The sequence below is a fragment of the Protopterus annectens genome, chromosome 12.part0, assembly GCF_019279795.1.
Source record: "Protopterus annectens isolate FY-2018-M chromosome 12.part0, PAN1.0, whole genome shotgun sequence".
NCBI lineage: Eukaryota > Metazoa > Chordata > Ceratodontiformes > Protopteridae > Protopterus > Protopterus annectens.
This window is the reverse complement of record NC_056746.1, coordinates 1,329,280,920-1,329,301,545: the sequence shown is the minus strand read 5'-3', so window position 1 is coordinate 1,329,301,545 and position 20,626 is coordinate 1,329,280,920. Positions and strand designations below refer to the sequence as shown.

Below are 20,626 nucleotides of genomic sequence, written 5' to 3'. Positions count from 1 at the left end.
TGCCAAAGAAAACCGGGGACTGGAGATCAATTTTGGATCTTAGTGTATTGAACAAGTTTGTGAGAGTACAAAAATTCTGGATGGTCACTATACAGTCTATCTTCCCACTTTTGGAAAAAGACGATTGGATGTGCTGTATAGATTTTCAAGATGCGTACTACCACATAAAGGTGGACAGGCCATCAAGAAGATTTTTGCGCTTCCGTGTGGGAGCCAGTCACTACCAGTTCAGAGTACTGCCCAAAGTGCATGGTAGTTGTCGCAGCTCACTTGCGACTTCAAGGATTCCAGGTGTTTCCGTACCTAGATGACTGGCTCATTTCTGCCCCCACCAGACATCTACTGGAAAAAGCCCTGGCATACTCTCTCCTCGCTGCTCAAAGGCTGGGCATAACCATAAATTGGCTGAAATCCAATCTCACCCCATCTCAGTCGACAGAATTCATAGGGGTTATCTTGGAAACAAGAAACTGCAGAGCTGCTATTCCAGAGCACAGAATTTTAAGGATACAGCAACGACTAATTCCAATCCTTTCAAAGGAAAAATCCACAGTTCACTCTGTTCTTCAGCTGTTTGGTTCCATGGCAGCCTCCATCACCATTGTTCCCCTGGACAGGTTTCACATGAGGCTTCTACAATGGCTACTGCTCACCCAATGGTATCCTTTTCAGCATCCTCTTTCAGCCATGATTCGAGTAACCCACAGGTGCAAACAGGATTTAAATTGGTGGATGACACACAATCTTTCTCAATGGTCTCGCCCTTTTTCCCCCCAGCATCCCAAGGCCACAGTGACCACGGACGCCTCCCTGATGGGGTGGGGGGGGGCTATGTCAGGGACAGGCAGTCCAAGGCACTTGGTCCCAACCGGAGGCCCATCTGCATATAAATGTTGTAGAGCTGAGGGCAGTGCTTTTGGCGTTGCAAGCATTCCATCCCCTGCTGCCGTCTGGGACGATTGTGATTCAGTCAGACAACATGGCAGTGGTCTGGTACATCAACAAACAAGGTGGAACCAAGTCTTACCCCCTTTGTCAAGAAACCATGAGGATATGGCAGTGGGCGATGGCTACCAACCGTTTTCTTCTAGCAACGCACATTCCTGGGAGTTCCAATGTGATAGCAGACAGACTCAGCAGATGCATTCTACAACCTCACGAGTGGTCCCTGAATCCCTTGATAGCGGCGGAGATCTTCCACTGCTGGGGCCATCCTTGCTGCGACCTCTTTGCATCCGCGGCCAACTACAAATGCAGCAACTATTTCGCCCTGATTCCCCCTCCGGGACAGTCACCCAGGGACGCTCTAGTCCATGATTGGCCCTCGGGTCTTCTCTATGCATTTCCGCCCTTTCCTCTCATTCCCCAGTTTCTGAAGAAAGCCTGGCGGTTGAAGAGCAAGGTAATCCTTATAGCACCATATTGGCCACGACAGATTTGGTTCCCATTCCTTTGGCCTCACCTACTAGATCGACCATGGATCCTCCATCCAATCCTGAAGTTGATCTCATACCCACAGAACCTGATTCATCCCAACCTGAACAGCCTGAAGTTAACTGCTTGGCTACTCCAATTCCCTTGATTGCCAGGCAGAATGATCTTTCTTTACCAGTACGTGATATTCTCATTGCTGCTCATAAGTCTTCAACTAGAATTACTTATCTGAGCAAGTGGAAAAGATTTACCTGTTGGCTGAAAGATAAACAAATAGACCCCTTTTCAGCACCAGTGTCGATAATACTAGACTGTCTGGCCGACCTGTTTCAGTCGGGTCTATCGGCCTCTACCATTAGAGTTCATTTGGCTGCAATTTCTAATTTTTATGAGGGTGTCCAAGATTCTTCTGTTATGTCCCATAAATTGTGCAAGACCTTCATAAAAGGTGTAAATCATCTGAAGCCACCTTTTAGAGAACCTATTCAACCATGGTATTTATCATTAGTTCTACAAGCTCTGACAATGGCACCTTTTGAACCAGCCTTTTCTTGCGACCTCAAGTATTTGTCATGGAAAACCTTGTTTTTGGTCGCTATTACTTCTGCCAGACGTATTTCTGAACTTCAAGCTTTATGTATCAAGAGTCCATACTTGATTTTTCATAGAGATAGAGTGCCTCTGAGAACTAATCCGTCATTTCTGCCTAAAGTGATTTCTGAAATGTCCATTAATCAAGCCATTGAATTGCCAATTTTCTTTCCCAACCATTCAAACAGAGGAGAGTATTGCCTACATACCCTTGATAAACACAGGCAAATCCGTTTTTACCTAAACAGGACTAAACCCTTTCGTAAATCTGTCCGGTTATTTTTGGCCTTTTCTGGACCTAGATTAGGATCGGCTGTTGATAAGGTCACATTAGCTAGATGTTTGAAGGACTGTGTGACCTTTATTTACACACAACGTAATATCTCATTGACTACTACCATGAAAGCAACTTCTGCTGCCTTCCATGCTAGAGCTTCTTTACATGACATCTGTGCAGCTGCAACTTGGGCTACACCTCATACCTTCATCAATCATTACAAATTGGATTTGGCCTCCAGGGGAAGAGCATCTTTCGGTTCTATGGTGCTCATGAATGTCCTTCCATGAGAGCCTCCCAGGAATAGAGGTAGCTGGGGGCTCTGTCCCATACGTAAGGAATGAACGAGGATTAACAATATCAGATAAAGAAGTTATGTCTTACCATAACGTTCCATCTGTATTGTTGATCCTCGTTCAGTCATTACGACCCTCCCTCCTTCTCCCTTCTGTGGTTTCTAGTGGATCTCACCATCCAGTTCTCTTAGGTTACTTGATTAGAGATAGCTTCTACCTTCTTTAACTTGCAAACTCAATCTGAGAACAGAGAGAGGAGAATTGTGGATAAGAGCTTAGCTCGAGAGTTTGAAGCTGATGCGAGCTTGGAAAATGGCCGGCTCGGTTCCAAGCTCGGAACCGATACCCATACGTAATGACTGAACAAGGATCAACAATACAGATGGAATGTTATGGTAAGACATAACTTCTTAATATTTAATAAACTGTTAGAATCAGAAACTGTTTTAGAAGCCTGGAAACTGTCATGTGGCACTCCAGTTCATAAAGGTGGCTAAAAAGGATCAGATGGGTAATTTTAGACCCATCAGTTTAACTTCCTTATTGGGAAAATGTTTTGAGAGATTTCTATAAGATCTTATTGTGTAATCAGAAGGAAACATAGAAATCCTTGATATCAATCAACATGTTTTCATGAAAGGGTGATCTACTCTTAATAACTGGTTTAGCTTTTATGAACAGATAACCATGGCCTTGGAACTGGGCCCATATATTGGAGTTATTTTTCTGGATCTTGTAAAAGCTTTTGACAGTTTACCTCAAAAGGTTATTATTAGATGTTTTCAGGAACATAATGTTAATATATACATCATAAGGTGGATTGGTTACAAGGAAGAAGACAGAGTGCAAGAATACAGCGTTCTTATTCCTCACGGTTTAAAACTCTAGTACCTCAGGTGTCTGTCACGGGACAGTCTTGTTTAATATGGTGTTTGTTACATTACCCAAGAATAATAAATTATGGGTTTATGAGTATGCTGATGATTGCAAGATTGGTTTCTCGGTACAAAATCCCTCTGATGTAAATGACTTAAACAATTCTTTACAGTTTCTAAGTTGTTGGGCACTGGAAACAGGTTTAACATCTAGTCTAAACAAGTGCAAGTTAATGTATTTTTCAAGTAGATGCGCAGGGCTTCCTGTATGTTTGGTATCTTCCATATTAAATGAGGTACAGGAATGTAAACACTTTGGTATACTTGCTATATATAAGCTGTTTAATGCACATGCAGACCATTGTATAACAAAAACTAAGTATATGGGGTTCCTGTTAAAGTGATTGTCTGCTAGGGATCAACATGTATTCATAACCTATGTAAGACCATTACTGGAGTACAGTAACACATTTTTGTTTTTATACTCGAGGGCAATTGAAAAAAACAAAACAAAAAAAAAACTTGGAGCCCAAAGGAAATTTACAAAGAGAACAGAGAAAAGCAGATTTATGGCTTACGGCCTTCAGGCCTTTCTTACATTTGTACAGGCGCAGTTATAGGTATATATGCAGAAAGTTGTTATTAAGGTAAAGACATTTCATGACTCTATATTACAAATTATGTATAGCGTCGAGGTTAATAGATTTATTAAAATGTGTAAGCATAAGACTTTGACATTTATACTAAAAAAGGGAAATCTCAAAATCAGAGTGCAGTTTATGTTGACTACGGCCTTGAACTCCTTAAATGCATCCCAGTAAATCACAAAGACATCCAATAAACAAACTAGGATAGCTGAATAAGAATAAAAACAACTATAAAACATCAAGCAAGCAATAATAAATAAAAGTTTGCACGTCTGTTTTATAGAAGCTGTGTTTGTTTTTTGTAATACTTAATACTTTGGAACTTTTCTCCCAGAGCCTCCACTGAAAACGAGAACCTACCCAGTTTGACTTTTTCAGTAATAATATGTCAATACATGAATAAACTGAAGTCCATGTGCTGTGTGCACTTAAATAGCCTCTAACTGAGGCCAAGATGCTACACACACTGTCTACAGCTTGTAACTGAAGGCCATGTGCTGTCTTAAAACTGAGACAGAGATGCTGGGTAAGGGGTTAAGACGTTTCTTGTTTGCTACAGATGAGTCTGTCTTGAGTTGGTCCCCTTGCTACAGTTGTCTGTTCCTTTGCAACATCGTTGCCCCTTATTGTGCCTCGTAAGGTAGTATGACCAAGAGCTACTTCGGGTGGATACATTTATACATTTTAAATAGTTTTAATTTGTTTTCCTGGACAGTTTTTCTTTTTCTTTCTTCTGTGGTTTGCTAATGGGTTTGGTCGTTTACTGTTTTAGTCCTTTACTGGATCTCCACTGCTTGTCTAAGATCACGGGGTGGTGAGTGGTCACCTTTATTTGCTGCATGAACTTTATGGAGGTGGGTGGTGCTGCAGAAATTAATTACCAGTGGGTACATCTACAGTTTGGCTCAGGTACCATGTTGGTTCAGCCTGCTAATGAAAATGACACTTTAAAAGCAAAACTGCAGAAATACAGTCTAGAAAATGTTTGGTTCATAGGTTCATAGGTTCATAGGTTTATACTAGGCTATCTGCCCTAAGGCATTTATAAGCCTAGCCCAAAGTTTTGTGGCTTACGCCACCCCTTATGTTAAAAAATACTGTGCCCATTAGTTTGTTGTGCCTCTGTCCAGCAGTGACACAGAGATGATTCCTGGGGTAAACCTACGATCTCCCATCCACCGGTCAAGATTTCTCTTGAACAGAGCCATCGAGGTGCTCTGCCTCACATGGACTGGGATTTTATTCCACAGCATAGGGAGTCTCTGGGTGACAAATCTATCCCTCCAGCATGTCCTGTTTATATCCGTGCTAAGGTTTAAGTCACTTGCTCTAGTGGATCTGGTAGATTTGGATTTTTTGAGGTGGAGCATGTCCATTAATTCCGGGTTGGACATGGCCTTGTATGTCAGGCACAGGTCACCTCTGAGCAGGCGGTGTGCGACTGAATAGAGCTGGAGTTTCTTCAGTCTGGCAGCATATGACAGATTTTGGAGTCCCTTTATCCTTTTGGTGAGGAACTTTTGGGGTCTCTCCAATTGCTGCAGGTGTTGGGTGAGATACATCCCGAATGGGGCATTGTACTCGATCATTGGTCTGATAAGTGAAGAGTACAGGGGAACAATGACCTCACTTGATCTGGATGTGAATCCCTTCATGATCAGGTGGGCAATGTAGAAGGTCTTTCTAACCACTTTAGCAATGTGAGTCTCAAAAGAAAGGCCACTGTCAACCTGGGTCACCAGGTCCCTGATAAGCTCTTCTGTGCTTAATGGATTGCCACCTATATGGTAGCTTGGGGTTACCTTTTTTTTCCCGAAGGGTATGACTATACATTTTTTGGCATTTAACTTCAGGCCATGGCTCTGGCACCAGTTATCAGTTTCCGTGAGATCCCTCTGAAGGATATCTGTGTCCGATGTACTTTCCACTATGGCGCCCAGTTTGCAGTCATCTGCAAACTTTGTCAGCCATAGTCCTCCTATGTTTGCCTGTATTTCTGAGAAGTAGATGCTGAACAACAGGGGGCCAAGGACTGAGCCCTGTGGGATCCCACTTGTGACCGGCTTGGAGTCTGACATGGCGCCAGCAACTCTAACCCTGTGGGTTCTGTCCTTTAGCCAGTTTGCAACCCATCTTGTGACATATGGGTTTACATTTAAGCTGGTAAGTTTCTCTATAATACCCGAGTGGGGTATTGTGTCGAAAGCTTTTGCAAGGTCAAGGTAGGCTGTATGGACTGCCTTTCCCTCATCAATGGCCTTGGTGACTGTTTCGAAGAAGTCGACCAAGTTCAAAAGGCATGATCTGCCCTTGACAAAGCCAAACTGGGTCGGGTCCAATGTCTGCAAGTCCCCTATGTCTTTGTTTATGAGTTCCATTATGATCCTCTCCATAGCTTTGCAGACCAGGCTTGTTAAGCTTATGGGGCGTAATTTCAGGGTCCGTAGAGGTTCCGCCTTTGTGGAGTGGGACCACAGTTGCTGTACGCCACTCCTTGGGCACGTATCCTGTGGTAAGGCTAAGATTAAACAGCTGCCTTATATGCGGGTTTAGTTCCTCGTTGAGTTCGTGTAGCACACAGCCGGGGACACCATCCGGTCCCATTGATGCTGTGTTTTTAGCTTTAGAGAGAGCAGCTTTCACCTGCGCATTAGAGATGTCTAGGAGGCTACACTCTGCTGGGATAGTTATCTCTCCTTTTGGGGGGGAGGGGTGAAGTTTGCACTGAACCTGTCTGCCAGTATGTTGGCAATGTCTGTGGGTTCAGTGATTTTTGTATCATTTTGGACTAATTCTGCGCATATCTGGGAGTTTCCACCCAGGTTTCTAACATAGCTGAAGAAGGCCTTATGATTGTCTTTTGAATCTTTTGTAATTTTTCTCTCAAATTTGGCCTTGGATGATTTTATGAGTGCTCGTATTTTTTTACTAATAATGATCAAGGGTGTCTTCTCTTTTATGGATTTTGCTCCATCATGTAACAGCTTTCTCCTCTTATTGTAAAGTTTGTTTATGGCTGGGGTCCACCAGACTGGACGTTTGCCCTTGGTGGAAGGAGTCTTGGTTTTATTAGGGATTGCCTGATCCATGCAGTCCTGGAGGTGTTCGTAGAAGGCATTTGTAAGGGCTTCCGCAGCTTGGGTTGTGGTTTCCACAGGCTCGGGGGCCTTGAAGGATACCACACCAGTCTTGAGTAGTGTGAAGTTTGCTTTAGAGAAGTTCTTCACTGTGGTCTTTTTTGTTTGGGGTGGGGACGGGATGTGGATTTCCAGTGAGATAAGTTTGTGATCTGATCTCACCAATGAGGATATACTCCGTGTGGAGCATTTTGTCCCCATGTTTGTGATGATGAGATCTAGTATATTTTCTCCTCTTGTGGGAACGGTGACTAGTTGTTCCATGGCATTTGAATTTATGAACTCCAGGAACCTTTGGGCTAGAAAGTTGGGGCTTGAGTAATGTTCCCAGTCTATATTCGGGTAGTTGAAGTCACCCAATATAATGGTGTTTGGAGATACATTTATACCCTCCAGTGTCTTCAGGAAGGCTGTGTGGGGTTCCTGAGTTTGAGAGGGTGGCCTGTAGCATGCTACAAATTGTAGAGCAGTTTTGCCTATGGTTAATTGCACCTGGATGGTTTCCGATGCTTCGTGTGTTGCCACCAACCTGGAGGTGTGGGTATCCTTGATGAATATGGATACACCTCCTTTTGTGGTGTGGTCCGGGTTTTGGGGCCAGAACGCATGATATGAGGTAAAACCTGATAGTGCCGGGGTGCTCTCAGGAGCCTTGAACCAGGTTTCAGTCACAGCACAGACATCGATGTTCTCCATACTGAGAAGGGCCTCGAGGCGTGCATTTTGAGATTAAGACTTCTGGCATTGAGCAGCATTACCCTTAGTTTCTTCCCATTTTGTTTTCTAGGGTGGTAGGTTTAGAATTTGAGCCTTGCCTAAAAAGGCACTATGGGGTGGCAAGAGCCTTAGCCAATATCCGGAATCCCAGGGTGACAGGTGCAAGCCGTCCCTCAAGCAGTGTGGTTTGTCAAGCATGTCATCCCAGGCAGACAGACACTGGATCCCCTTTGAATGACACCAGAAATTAAGCCAATTGTTAAAGCTGATCATCTTGTCTCTATGTTGTGGCATCATTCTTGGTGAAGGAAGGATACTGCTCAGGGTCAGGGTCATACCTGCCTGGGCTACATAATCAGAGAGCTCCTCTATGTCTCTTTTCATGTAGTCCAGGGAGATACGTCTCAGGTCGTTCACACCAGCATGGACAATGACTGTGTCATATTTGTACTTGCTGAGGAGTGACCCGAGTGCTTGTGTTATGTGGCGGATTCTAGCGCCCGATAGGCAGCTTACTGTGACTTTCTCCTTGTTCAGCCTTGTGAGTGGGACGTCAGTGTGTCTAACTATGGAGCCACTTATGACAAGTATGTTTGGTGTTGTATTTGGCCTTAAGGGCTGTGACTGCTTTGCACACTGATTTTGTGGTTTATGTGTTGCCTGTGGTGTGTCATGAGGTGGCAGTTGCTTGGATGTCTGCTTTGGAGGCCTCTGCTGTTTAGGTAAATTTTTGCTCAGAGCCTCCAAGTATGACTTTGTGTGTTTATGTGTTTGATTCATTGTTGTGATAGCTTTATGTGAGACTGGTTTTGTGGTGTGTGTGTAGTTGCCTTCTCCTCCTGTCTGGTCTTGCCAGTCCTGAGTTGAGAGAGCTCAGCCTCCAGTTTGGCTAAATAGCTGCATCTCTCGCAAGTATTTGTGTTATGTGGGAGGAGGAGAGGGTTGTCAGTGTACATGAGGCAATTGTAACATTGCCTCAGTATTCCCAAATTCACCAACTGGACAGGAGAGGACGCCAGCATCTGGCCCTTCGACATGCTAGAGAAATTTAGAAGTTAGGGGTGTAACTGAATAAGAGAGGACTTAGTAAGGAAGTGGGTACTCCTGGGGGGGGTTGCTAGTGAGGGACTTTGTATAATACAGAAGTGCTAAACCTGAAAAGAAGATACTTTTAAGACAAGTAAAAGCTTTTAGGAACAAGTGCTGCGCTTTTTAGTTAAGGGATATACTGTTTAGATTACTAGTAGAGCAGTTCTAAGGGAAAAAATGAAGAACAGACTTTATGGAGCCAGAAAAGTTTAACCTTGTTAAACCGGCTGCCGATGCTGCTCTAGTGGCAACTCCGCGCTAAAGCACTCTAAAGCGTGCTTGATAGCAGGGGCTGGAAAGAGCCAGGAATTGACCCAAAACAGCCAATAAAACTACAGTTTCAAGTCAGTAACCACTCCCACGGGGGGGCAGGGAAGAAGCGCAATGTTTATCACTGCCACTGATCAACAGAGAGACTTTCCTTTAGCCCAAGCAAAAATGGCCTCACAGAAACTTACAAAACAGTTCAAGAACAGCAAGCCTGTAACTTGAACTTTTTTAAATCTCAGAAAAGTGGGAAAAAAGCAAGATTTTTTTTTTGTTTTTGTTTTTTCAGATATAGCAGAGGTTCACAAGTAATATCAAGTTATAACAGTGCAGTAAATGACCCCACACAAGAGTGTTAGGTCAAAGACAGAAAATGTGCAAGTTTTGAGAAAAAAAACAATTTTAAAATTAAGTGCAAACAGGAAATTCAGTATACAGCTTTTGGTTGTGCTCTAAATACAGCTACTAATGCAGAAATCAAGTTTAACAAGCCAGAAAATGCTCAAACTAGGCAGCTATGCAGAAAAACTTATCAAATAAACAGAGGAAAAATACTTAAAATCTCAAAAGTGGCTCCTTTCTTCTCTCAGCGTTTTCTCCTCTTGGTGGGTGCTTCACCAACAGGCAACAAGCCTGAAAAGATGCCAAAACCACGAGGCAACTAGGTTTTAACAGAGGAACATGAAGGAGTTTTGAAAATGACCTTCTTTGGCCAATAAAACTACAGTTTCAAGTCAGTAACCACTCCTACGGGGGCAGGGAAGCAGCTCAATGTTTATCACTGCCACTGATCAACAGAGAGACTTTCCTTTAGCCCAAGCAAAAATGGCCTCACAGAAACCCTAATTGCGGGGGGGGGTGTTCCTTATTCCATAGTGCAATTAATCTAATGCCAGATCACCGCCTGCTGGAGAAAAGAACAGAAGTCCTGCAGGTGGTATTTCAGATTTGGGCTCCAAGAACAACAGATTCTGCTTCATTGGGCTTGGTCTCATCCAGTTTATTGGGTACTGGTAAAAGTAGCTCCAAGTTCACATCATTCTTAGAGTACACTAGTGTCTGGCAGCTGTCTTTGTTTTCTTTGGTTTTGTACATCCATCTTTTAGTGCTTGTATAAGAGGAAACATCTTTGCCTTGATAGCTGGCAGCCCTATAAAAGCCAGTGGACTATCTCCATCAGCAGTGACCTTACTTATCAACTGGTACGGATAGATTTTGAGCCACACCAACTCAACACTTCAGCACTTAATGGAGGAAATTGAAATGGTAACACACAGCTCCTGCAGAAGACCAGTCCTAATTTCTGTCATCTGCAGAGGGTTTTACCAAACTACTACCTCTATTTGTTTTATGGTACAGAAATGACTGTAGTCAGCTTTCATTGTTGTATCTAACTGCAGGTAAGCAACACCGTCTTGTTTCTAGAGCAGACACTTCTTTCTGTTTCATTTTCATCCTATTCTAACTTGCCTGTTTTCTTCTTTTTTTTTTTTATTTTTCAATCTCTGGCATCATTCACTTTTGCCTTTATGGTCTCTATCTGTTTGTAAAATGGATGTGTTCGGTGTTTGGACAAATATGAATTTGTCAAAGCCAAATGTACCTTATCTGAACCAGCAAAAGCATTGTTCCTTGAAAACAACAAAAATAAAACTGATTTAAAAAAACTTCACATCTTGTACAGAAGAGCAGTTTTATGATTGCAGACAGCTTTAATTAAGTAGCATTTTTCAAACTAGAGGGGATGTCTTAATTTATCCTTATTTAATTCATATTTGACCATTGTTTGTACCATTGTAAAATGCTACACACCATCCTAGGTAAAGGAGAAAGTTGTTTTCTCACATTGAGGGTTTTGAATATGTGCAAAAAGCCTTGCTGATGAAGTTATAGGGTCAAAAACAAGAAACCCAAGACGCATTTAAGACTGTATCAGTGAGGAGTAGGAGAAAGCAGAATACTAAATTCCTATAAACTGTTGCATATTTACTGACTTGTTTTGTTTTATTTACTGGAGGAGACACCAGTCCATTATGGAAGAGTTGTAGGCCCAGTGTGGAAGGAGAAATAGGAAGTGTAGATGGGATAGTTGCTCCTGATTTGCTGTCATGTTCTGTGTTGCAACACTTAAATTCATTAGCATTTTATGGTGGTCAGTATTTACCTTGTAATCTCACTGTAATTTTTAAGTTTTTCTTGTATGAGTGTACATGATTGTGTTTAACAAAGTTTAAGATGTGCCTCATGTCACAGTACCGATGTTACAGGAAATATTACTGTTTGTTACTCACGTAGGATGTCTCTTGTACTGAATTATTGAAGTGGGGTGGTGCTTTTAACTTGGGGTGCCACGTTTTGTGGGTGTAGTACTGATGATGCATCTTTGCCCTTCTCAGGGATCCACAGCAAAGTACCAGAAAAAAACTTTACCAAGGAACGGGATAAAAGTTCAGCAGATGGAGGTTCAAAGGAAGCCGCAGATAAACGCAAACGCAACCGTGTCACTGAGAAAGTTGCAACCACCACCAACAGTGGTGATCCTTCCAGTCCCAGTGCAGCTAAGCGTCGTAGAACATAACTGCTGACATGCTCCATTCTGGATCAGAACAATGAAAGATGTGGTGTCAAGCAACACCAAGAAGAAAAGTCAGTACATCAGCATGTTGGAGGTGACCTGCAAGCAGTGGTTGACCACAGACTTGTAAACGACAGTTATGTACTGACTCTTGGAATATTCAAATCAATGACAAAGAGTTTGGATGCTTAAGAACAGTGGCAAGGCAGTGTGTTCTTATTGCAATATGACTGATATTTGGTTGAATGATAAAGCAGTGATCCTGGAGATCATGTGTATGTGTGTGAACAGATGAGGGTTCCAGAAATGCTAATTTTGCTTTTGGTGAGATGTTTGGTAGGGGATTGCCTGTGAATGGGACACTGCAGCTAAATACAGACTTCAGTTCTGTAAACACTTTGCTTTTAAATGACTGTTGAAGTTGGGATTTAATGAGCTGTTATTTTCTTGTTAACCTGCAGACTGTGAGTTATGTAAAACCCTGCAGTGACTTTACAACATTCAGAAGTGAAGAAATATGTTATCTGTTAGGCATTCTGTATGTGGCCTTGTTAAGCAGATAGTGTAATTTACTCACACATTCCTAGTCTTCGAGACTCCTCCTTGCTGTTTATTTTAAAGCAGAACAATTTGTAAGTTGGGATGCCTTTTAAAGGAAAAGTTTAAAAGATCTTGTACCAGGAAGGTCAGCTATACCTGGCGGTACTGTGGTGCACATATCTGTACACTTACATGTCGCTGTGCACAGATGCCAGCTTTGCCAGAACTCCCATTTCCTCATTTCAGGTGATGAAATTCAGCTACTGGCTTTGTCATTAATAAGAGTAAAATGCAGGAAAACTGCAAAGTGGAGTAACTCAAAAAAATGACAAAACATTCCTTGTTCAACCTATCTGTGGTGTTTCTGTTTTGTCTTTGCTATTAATGTTAAACTGAATGTGGATTCCCAGCTGCAGTGTCCTCAAACTCCTTGTGACTGCCTGACTGGCAGATGGTAATACAGGATGTTTGTCATCTAATATCATCTTGGACATGGTACTCACTGTGTTAACTTTTGTACAAGGTTTCATCATGAAACTGTTCAATTAAAATGAAATTCAAAATAAGTATGTCATTTTATATTGTGTTTTCATTTTTTTATATTATGTCTAATGGTGCAGTACATAATACAGAGGATTTGGCAGCACAGAAAGATTGCCAAGCCCCATTACTAAGTCATTTTTTCTGTTTATTCCAAGAATCAGGGGGTGCAGAATGTTACTGGTGTTATTTTCTCTTCCTAATGTATGCAAATATGAGTATAGTGCATTTTTAATTCCTTTGCAAGTTTTCCTGAACAACTTTTCTTGAGATGGTATTCCATCAGTTCACAAACCCTTTGGTAAAAAACATGAAATGTGCCCTAGTTTTACATTTTTGTTTACTGTACAGACTTCATGTCATATGACTCATTGTTGCAGAACAGTTTTACTTCCTAAAAAGTGTTGACTGTGTAATTTTATACCTCTTACTGGGTTCCATAGTTTTCCTGGTAAGTACATGTCCACGTCCTTTTCATGTGACATAGCATTGTGTGCTGTGCATCACTTTTAGCTGCCTTTTGTACACTTCCTTTCCCCTTTGTCTATCAGATTACGGTTTTGTTTAACCTAACATCTCTGTCATAATTCAAGTGGACACAGAGAGTATATGTAACAAATGAACCAAGAGCAGTTTATTTATTATTATTTGTTTATTTCCAGTTTGATTACCAGGGAAGTCCACTGGGCCAAAATGACCCATTTTCAGTGGAGGCCCAGGGAGAAAAGCTCCAAGATACATTATACAGTTGAGAATACAAAGATACAAAAGTGTAAAATTTACATTCTATAATACAGTTACAAATAAGTACATTCAGTGACAGGCATAGTCAACAAAATTCATTGTGGGTGGTCTTATAGTTTATACAGTTTCATTTGAGCAAACACTCCTATGTATTTGGTGTGAAAACAGTTTACATTCAAACATTTAAGTAAATGTGGATGCACTTTACATGCACACTTTTAAAGTAGGAAGCCATTTACAAAGTTGAGTCGTGTGATAAGTAGCTATAAGAGATGAAGAGAGCTTAGATACACTCATGGGACATTAGCTATGGGAGATTATAGAGAACTTAGGAACCTGAGAGAGAATCCCCTGGGGACAATATACTTGGAATGATTACGTGGGGTGTAGGCAGGTACATTTCCATTTTGTGGACAGGTGTTTGAAAAGCTGGTTTTGAAGTTTTCTGAGTTTGGTATGGTTCTTAGAGAGGAAGGAAGAGAATTCCATTTTTTGCCTAGTGAGACAGAGAGGAGAAGTTGGCCAGCTGGACGTTTGGATAGCAACTAGGTTTTGATGTTCAGATCTGAGAGTTCTGTTGGGGGTGTAAAGGGGAAGGATATTTGTTAGAGCTGGACATTTTGTTGGGTGAAATACAAGTCGGTGGGCAGTGGTGAGTTGGAGGAAGTCTAAGTAGTTTGGGAGTTCAAGACAATTTAGGGATCGTAGGGTAAGGCAATGATGGGTAAAAGTTTTGGATTTGGTGGCAAATTTAGAGATTTTATTGTAGCAGTTTTCTAGTTTGGAGGTGATAGAGGAGGACAAGGTTAGTTGAGAGAAGGGGCTCCATATAATAAGGAAGGAAGTAGATAAGAAGTGGTCAGAGTATGCCTAGTAGAGTAGGAGAGAAAGTGATTGTTCCTGTACAGCATACCTAGCTTTTGGTGAGTTTTCTTAATATTTTGTTGAATACGGATATCAAATTTGAGCTGTTAGTCAATAGTAATGCCAAGTAGTTTAGCGGAAGGAACCACTTCTATAGGTGAGTTGGTTTGATTAAGGACTTTGAAAGCATTTTTGTCTTTGTGGGAGGGAATAGTCGAATTTTTTATTTAGTTGCATTGAGAGAGAGGTGGTTTTGGCGCATCCAGTTTTCGGTTGTAGAAAAAGCAGTTTGGGTTTTGGTCTGCAATTCAGAGAGGTTTGAGGCGGAGCAGACTAAGGTTGAGTCGTCTGCGTATTGAATGATTTTGGCATCAGGAATAGCAGTGTGAAAGTTATTGATGAAGATATTAAAGAGCAGAGACCCAAGGATTGGACCCCTGTGGTACACCAGTTGGGGTAGATAAGAAGGAAGAGGTGGAGTTCTTCCATTTAACTGCCCAAGGATGGACCCCTGAGGTACACCAGTTGGGGTATGTAAGAAGGAAGAGGTGGCGTTCTTCCATTTGACTGCCTGAGATCTATCTAATAGGAAACTGGAGAACCAGGGTAAAGTGTTTGGTGAGAGATGGAAGTTTGAGAGATGATAGAGAAGGTGTTTGTGGGAAACAGTATCGAATGCTTTAGACAGATCGAGCAAGACAGTAGAAACCAAGAGTTCTGAATCTCGGACTTGGTTGACAGTTTCAAGGAAAGAGAGTAGAGTGGTTATAGTGCTATGGCCTGGGCAGAAGCCATTTTGGGTAGGTGTAAGAAGATTGTTTTGGGTCAGGAAAGGCATAAGTTGGAGATGGATGCACTTTTCTAGGATTTTGAGATGCTGGTGTTTTTGCCTCTTGTGAAGAGGAAAAATATAAGCCGAGCACCAGAATTTGGGGACGTATGATTCCTTTATACATCTGTTAATTATTATGCTGATTGAGAGAGCTATGCCACCAGCAGCACATTTTATGAAGGAGGAGGGAATATTGTCAGGAGCACTAGAGCAAGGTTTAAGTTTGGACAGAAGTCTTTTTATAAAGTTAGTAGAGACAGGTTTGAGCCGAACATAAGAAGAGGGTTGTTAGGGGAGTTAGACGGAGAACAGTGAGGGGCAGGTGGGTTATTGTTGGTAAAAGTCTTGGTCAGGTCAGAAATAGTTTCTATGAAAAATGAGTTAAATTCAGATCCTAGTTCAAGGTCAGATTTGCTTGGGTCAGGACAGGGGTTATTCTTGGATCCTGGATTGAGGAGTGAGTTTATTGGTTTCCAGAATTGCTTGGGGTTTTTATTGTTATTGGACTGGAGCTTGATATAGTAGGATTTTTTGTCCTTGTTGATTAGTTGTTTTGCAGAGTTACGGAGCTGTTTGTATTGGAGCAAGACACTACATGACTCCCATTTTTTTCCCTTTACTTAGCTATGGCATGTTCTGGACCTGAACTATTTAAGTTTATTGGTGTTATTTGTAAGAAGAATAAAAGCTTGCACATTTTGCCTGTAATATTACATTTTTTTTCTTGTTGGCCAGTGACATATTTAACATTTTATTGCTATTTGTCTGTTTTCTACAAACCATTTTACAGTTAGTATTGCTGACTATTTCAAAACGTACTCTTTTTTTACGTGTTATTTGCTCCTATGTTTAATGTAGCAGAAAGAGTTTTGATTAAGTAAATTATTGCCAACAGAATGGATAAATGTTATCGTCAGCATTGTAAAAAAAAAAAAAAATCGAAGTACTTATCCGTATGAGCTAAACAAAGACAGAACATTGCTTACAACTGAAGTAATCTTAGGAATGTAACATGGTAAGTTTTCTCATTACTAAGTGCATAACAGGGCTCTGAAAGGTAAAATTAGACAAAACATGCTCCATAATATGAACTTGTACTGTGCTGTAATGAAGATTACAGATTACACCAAAACTAAGATTACAGATTCCTTCATCTTTTACTTTGTATTTCACTAGCACCAGATGTGTTCCCAGAAAACTTATGCAAATAACTGTAGGTTTGGAAGGTTTTGTAAACATAATTGACATCTGTTTGTATTGGGCAATGTGACAAGAGACTGCATGATTAATTTCAAGCTAAGAAAGACCCAATGTGTATAACATCAGATGGACGAGTCTGAAATGCATAGGTTTTATTCTGTCATCAGAGTATTTGAGATAGGATACTAAAAAAAAAAAAAAAAAAAAAACAAGAACAGAAACCACACAAAAACTAAGGCTGAAAGACAGCTAGGTAGTACAGAGGTTTGTAGGATCGATGCAGTAACTTACAAAATGTATACCTAATCTGCCTGAGACTAATGTACCTCTAACAAAGCTGTTACATTAAGGAATTATGAACAGAATACAAGTTCTGAAATACCTTCAGTATTTACAGATGGTGTGACACTCAAATGCTATAATGTGAATAAGCCATTTGTGTTACAAGTAGATGATAATCTGAATGATACAGCAGCAAAAGGCCTATAAGGGAACACAGATCAGTTATGTGTGGTTCAAGAATATTTGTAGATGCATGAAAGACATGCTCAGATTAAAAAAAAAGGAACGTTTGCAACAGCATATAGCTGTGATAAGTTTCTGTAAATATGTCTATAGCATGGGAGAGAGACTATGAGTGGAATGCACAGTAGATTGCATACATTATGCAGAGCCACGTAAGCAGCTTTGTGTGGCATGCAAGAGGCTCCACATTTATACACACTTCAGTGCTCAACAACTTAGCTCTGGTCTATTGAGCAGTGAGGGTTTTTAGAGGTAACATGCAAGTCCAATAGTCTGTGGAAGTGGCCTATGGAAATAAGGCCCTCATACATTCTAATACATTGCTTTACATAGCAAGGGTTCTTGCATAGTAACTTTTACACATGTTTATCCTTCCCAAGATCTATACAGACCATGCCAAAATGTGTAGGTGCATGTGGCTATTTACTGTGTTGCACCTGTGCATTCCAGTAGGAAAACCTGAGCAGGGGAAGTGCAGTAGTTTTGCCTCACTCTATTTGCTAATGCAGGTAAGTAGTGCAGTGTGCGTTTGTGTGTACTGGGACAGTGTGTGAGTGGTTTGTGTGACTGTAGCATGTGCATGTTTGATTCAGTGTGTGTGTACTGGGACAGTGTGTGAGTAGTTTTTGTGACTGTTGCATGTTTGATGCTTGATGGCTAACATGACCTGTTTCTAGTGTGCATAGGGAGGCTGTGGCTGCAGAATATGTTGGCAACAGATATCTGTAGGTCTGTGTGCATGTATGTGTCATGCATCTTTGTGGATGTTTCAGTATCTGTGCAGAAGTGCACGCCTTTCTTTTCAGTTGTAGGTACCTTTAATACTTGAGTGCTCTACCATTCTACACAAATATCTGAGTAACTGCTTAGAGTATTCACTCCTGCAACCACCCTCTTTTGTTGCATATATGCCATTCATTCATTATTTCCACCAATGTTACTCGGATGGTAGAAAATGTTGTTCAAAAAAAAAAAAAAAACTGTGACCTTTGTCCAATAACCACCACACTACATTTTATTTCACTCTAGTTGCTAACCCTCTTGAGAGTTTTCTATCCTTGGCTATTAAAAGAATGTGCCTAAAATTCGCCACATCTTCCTGCTGTCCTTTCCCTTTGGCAAGTCTAACACCATCTGGAATAAGTTGCATAATATATCTCATCTATAGCCCAATCACTGTATAAAAATTACCTGTGAGCCTGTCTGGGCCACCTGTTTTCTGTTTTCAAAATGTAGATTGTTGCAACCACCTGATGTTATGTGATCCTATCTCGCCTACATTCTGTACTGATGGGTTCGGAGACGATCCTCGGCTCCAACTCAGCACGCTATGCAATAGAGCGAAGTCTCTAATTGGCTGAGCTATTCTATATCCCAGGATGCACCACCACCAATTCCCCAGATCTCGTTTGCCGCTTACAAGCTAGGACGTGGTCTCGAACTTGGCTGAGCTAAGTGCTTTTTTTCTGAGAGTTTTTTCTGTCAGAAATTTCTTTAATCTTAACCCAAAAGCTGTTTTAACAGCTATCGTTGTGTATAATTGTGTTTTTGTGGATATTTTGTGGTAAAATTTTGTGACTGGACAGGGAAAGGTTTCCGTTTAAGTTAGAGGGGCCTTCCCCTCGTTCTTTAGTGAGTCTGCTTGTTGTTTCGGAGAGGTCAAGTACCTGTTTTAGTTAGAGGGTTCTTGGCCCTCCTTTTGGTGTGTTTGTCATTCGTTTAAGTTTCTTGGGCTTTCGCCTCTCTTGTTAAAAAGTTTTTTATTGTTGTGTAAACCATTTGTACTGAGTTCCATACATTGTGTTTTTCTCTGACAAAGTGAATAGTGTCTACAAGCATTATGTCTAAGGAGCATAGACCCTCAGGATTTAAAAAATGTACGAGATGCAACTGCAAAATGTCCATCACGGACGATCACTCCTTATGCGTGTACTGTTTAGGCGCCAAACACCTTCAGGAGTCTTGCAGCATGTGTCATGCTTTTTCCTCTCGGGTCCTCCAAGAGAGGAAGAATAAATTGATCTTAAAAGGGCTTATCAAACCCTCCTTCGAAGAGGCCTTATCTTCCTCTTCCTCTCCAGCTAAGAAAGAAATCGGCTCCGACCAGCCCGTCGGAACCGACCACTAAGAAATCTAGGCAGGCTTCTCCATCGGCTCCACGGACTTGGGAGCCGAGGGCGGAACGGTCTGCCTCGATGCCTCCAGCCTCGACTCCTCTGGTTTCGGAGCCGATGGCTGGGGCTTCGAGAGGCTGGTCACCTTCATCGGCTCCACTGATTTTGGAGCCGATTAGGGTTGCCGGCTCAGACTCTTCCTCTTCGGAGCCGAAGCCCTCCTTGGCACCGAGGGAAATTGCTATGGAATCTCCCTCGGCACCGATATTGATCGAGTCTATTCGGAGCTGGTCCCCCAGTCCTTCGGAGCCGATGGGGAAGTCTGCTCGGACCTGGTCGGTCTCCTCCCGATCTTCCAAGATGTCTGATTCGGACATCGACAGGGTGCTCCAAAGGCTATTTCAGTCTCCTGTATTCCAGAAATTAGTTTCAGCTCCAGCCCAATCGGCTTCGGAGCCGATGGCCCACCCTGTAGTTCTGGTTCCTCCTCCAACAGCCTCGGCACCATTGGAGCCGGTGCTGGTGGAGCCGATGGAGGTTTCGGTCGGCTCCGACCCTTACTCCAACCCCGGCTTTCGGGTCGGAGTTCGGTACACGGACCTCCTCGGTCGGCCCCGGGGGTGACGCTTCGGGACCGATGTTTTCGGTTCCAAGCCTTCCTCTCGGTGCGTCGGCTGCGGGGGTGCCGTCTACTGTTATGGCCCCGGGGATTGGACCTTCCCAGGACTCTGGCGGTCCGGCCTTCAGGGCCATGAGGAGTGCTTTGGCCAAATCTTCTTTGGCTACCTCCACGGTCTCACCGGCACCTTCCCTAGACACGGAGACTGGGTCTTTTGTAGTCCCCCTGACAGCGGAGCCCCAGGGCCTGAGGTCACCCCCAGTGGGGTTCCCCCCCCTCCTGGGGGTCCCTCTGAAGCTTCTTCAGAGGAACCCCCAAGGAAAAGACTGTGCAAGAGGAAGCACGTCGACTCCCCCGATGAGTCTCTCACGTCGGACACCGATCTTGATGATGTGGAGGGGTCCCCTAAGTCGTCCTCGGATGATGTCTCCTTTGCAGACATCTTGGAAGTCCTCAAACAACGAGGCGGCTGGCATTCCAAACCCCCTTCCGCTGACGAGTCGGTGTTCCTCAAGGCCTTCGGGACTCAGCCCTCCACCTCCTGGGTGTCTCCGCCCTTCGACGAGCTCCTAGATTTGATCTGTCGAAGGGCGTGGGAGCATCCAGATTCTGTGGAACCGGTGCCGGCTCGCCCAAATAAATTCTTATCAGCCCCACCAGAGAAGGAGTTTCTGACCAAAGGTGTGGCTGTAGATGCCCTGGTGGTGGCATCTGCTACCCAACAAGATGTAGCAGAGGCTTGG

The 20,626-nt window shown here is 42.5% G+C and overlaps 1 protein-coding gene across 2 annotated transcripts in view; it reads left to right on the top strand.

The window, feature by feature from the left end:
• Positions 1-13,011, top strand: part of LOC122817174 (MRG domain binding protein) — a 189,176-nt gene extending 176,165 nt beyond the window's left edge. For both annotated transcript variants that reach the window (XM_044090381.1, XM_044090380.1), the window contains one exon: positions 11,727-13,011. In XM_044090381.1, the coding sequence (XP_043946316.1) occupies positions 11,727-11,908 (182 nt within the window). In that variant the 3' untranslated portion in view covers positions 11,909-13,011. The remainder of the gene's footprint in view (positions 1-11,726) is intronic.
• The last annotated feature ends 7,615 nt before the right edge of the window (positions 13,012-20,626 follow it).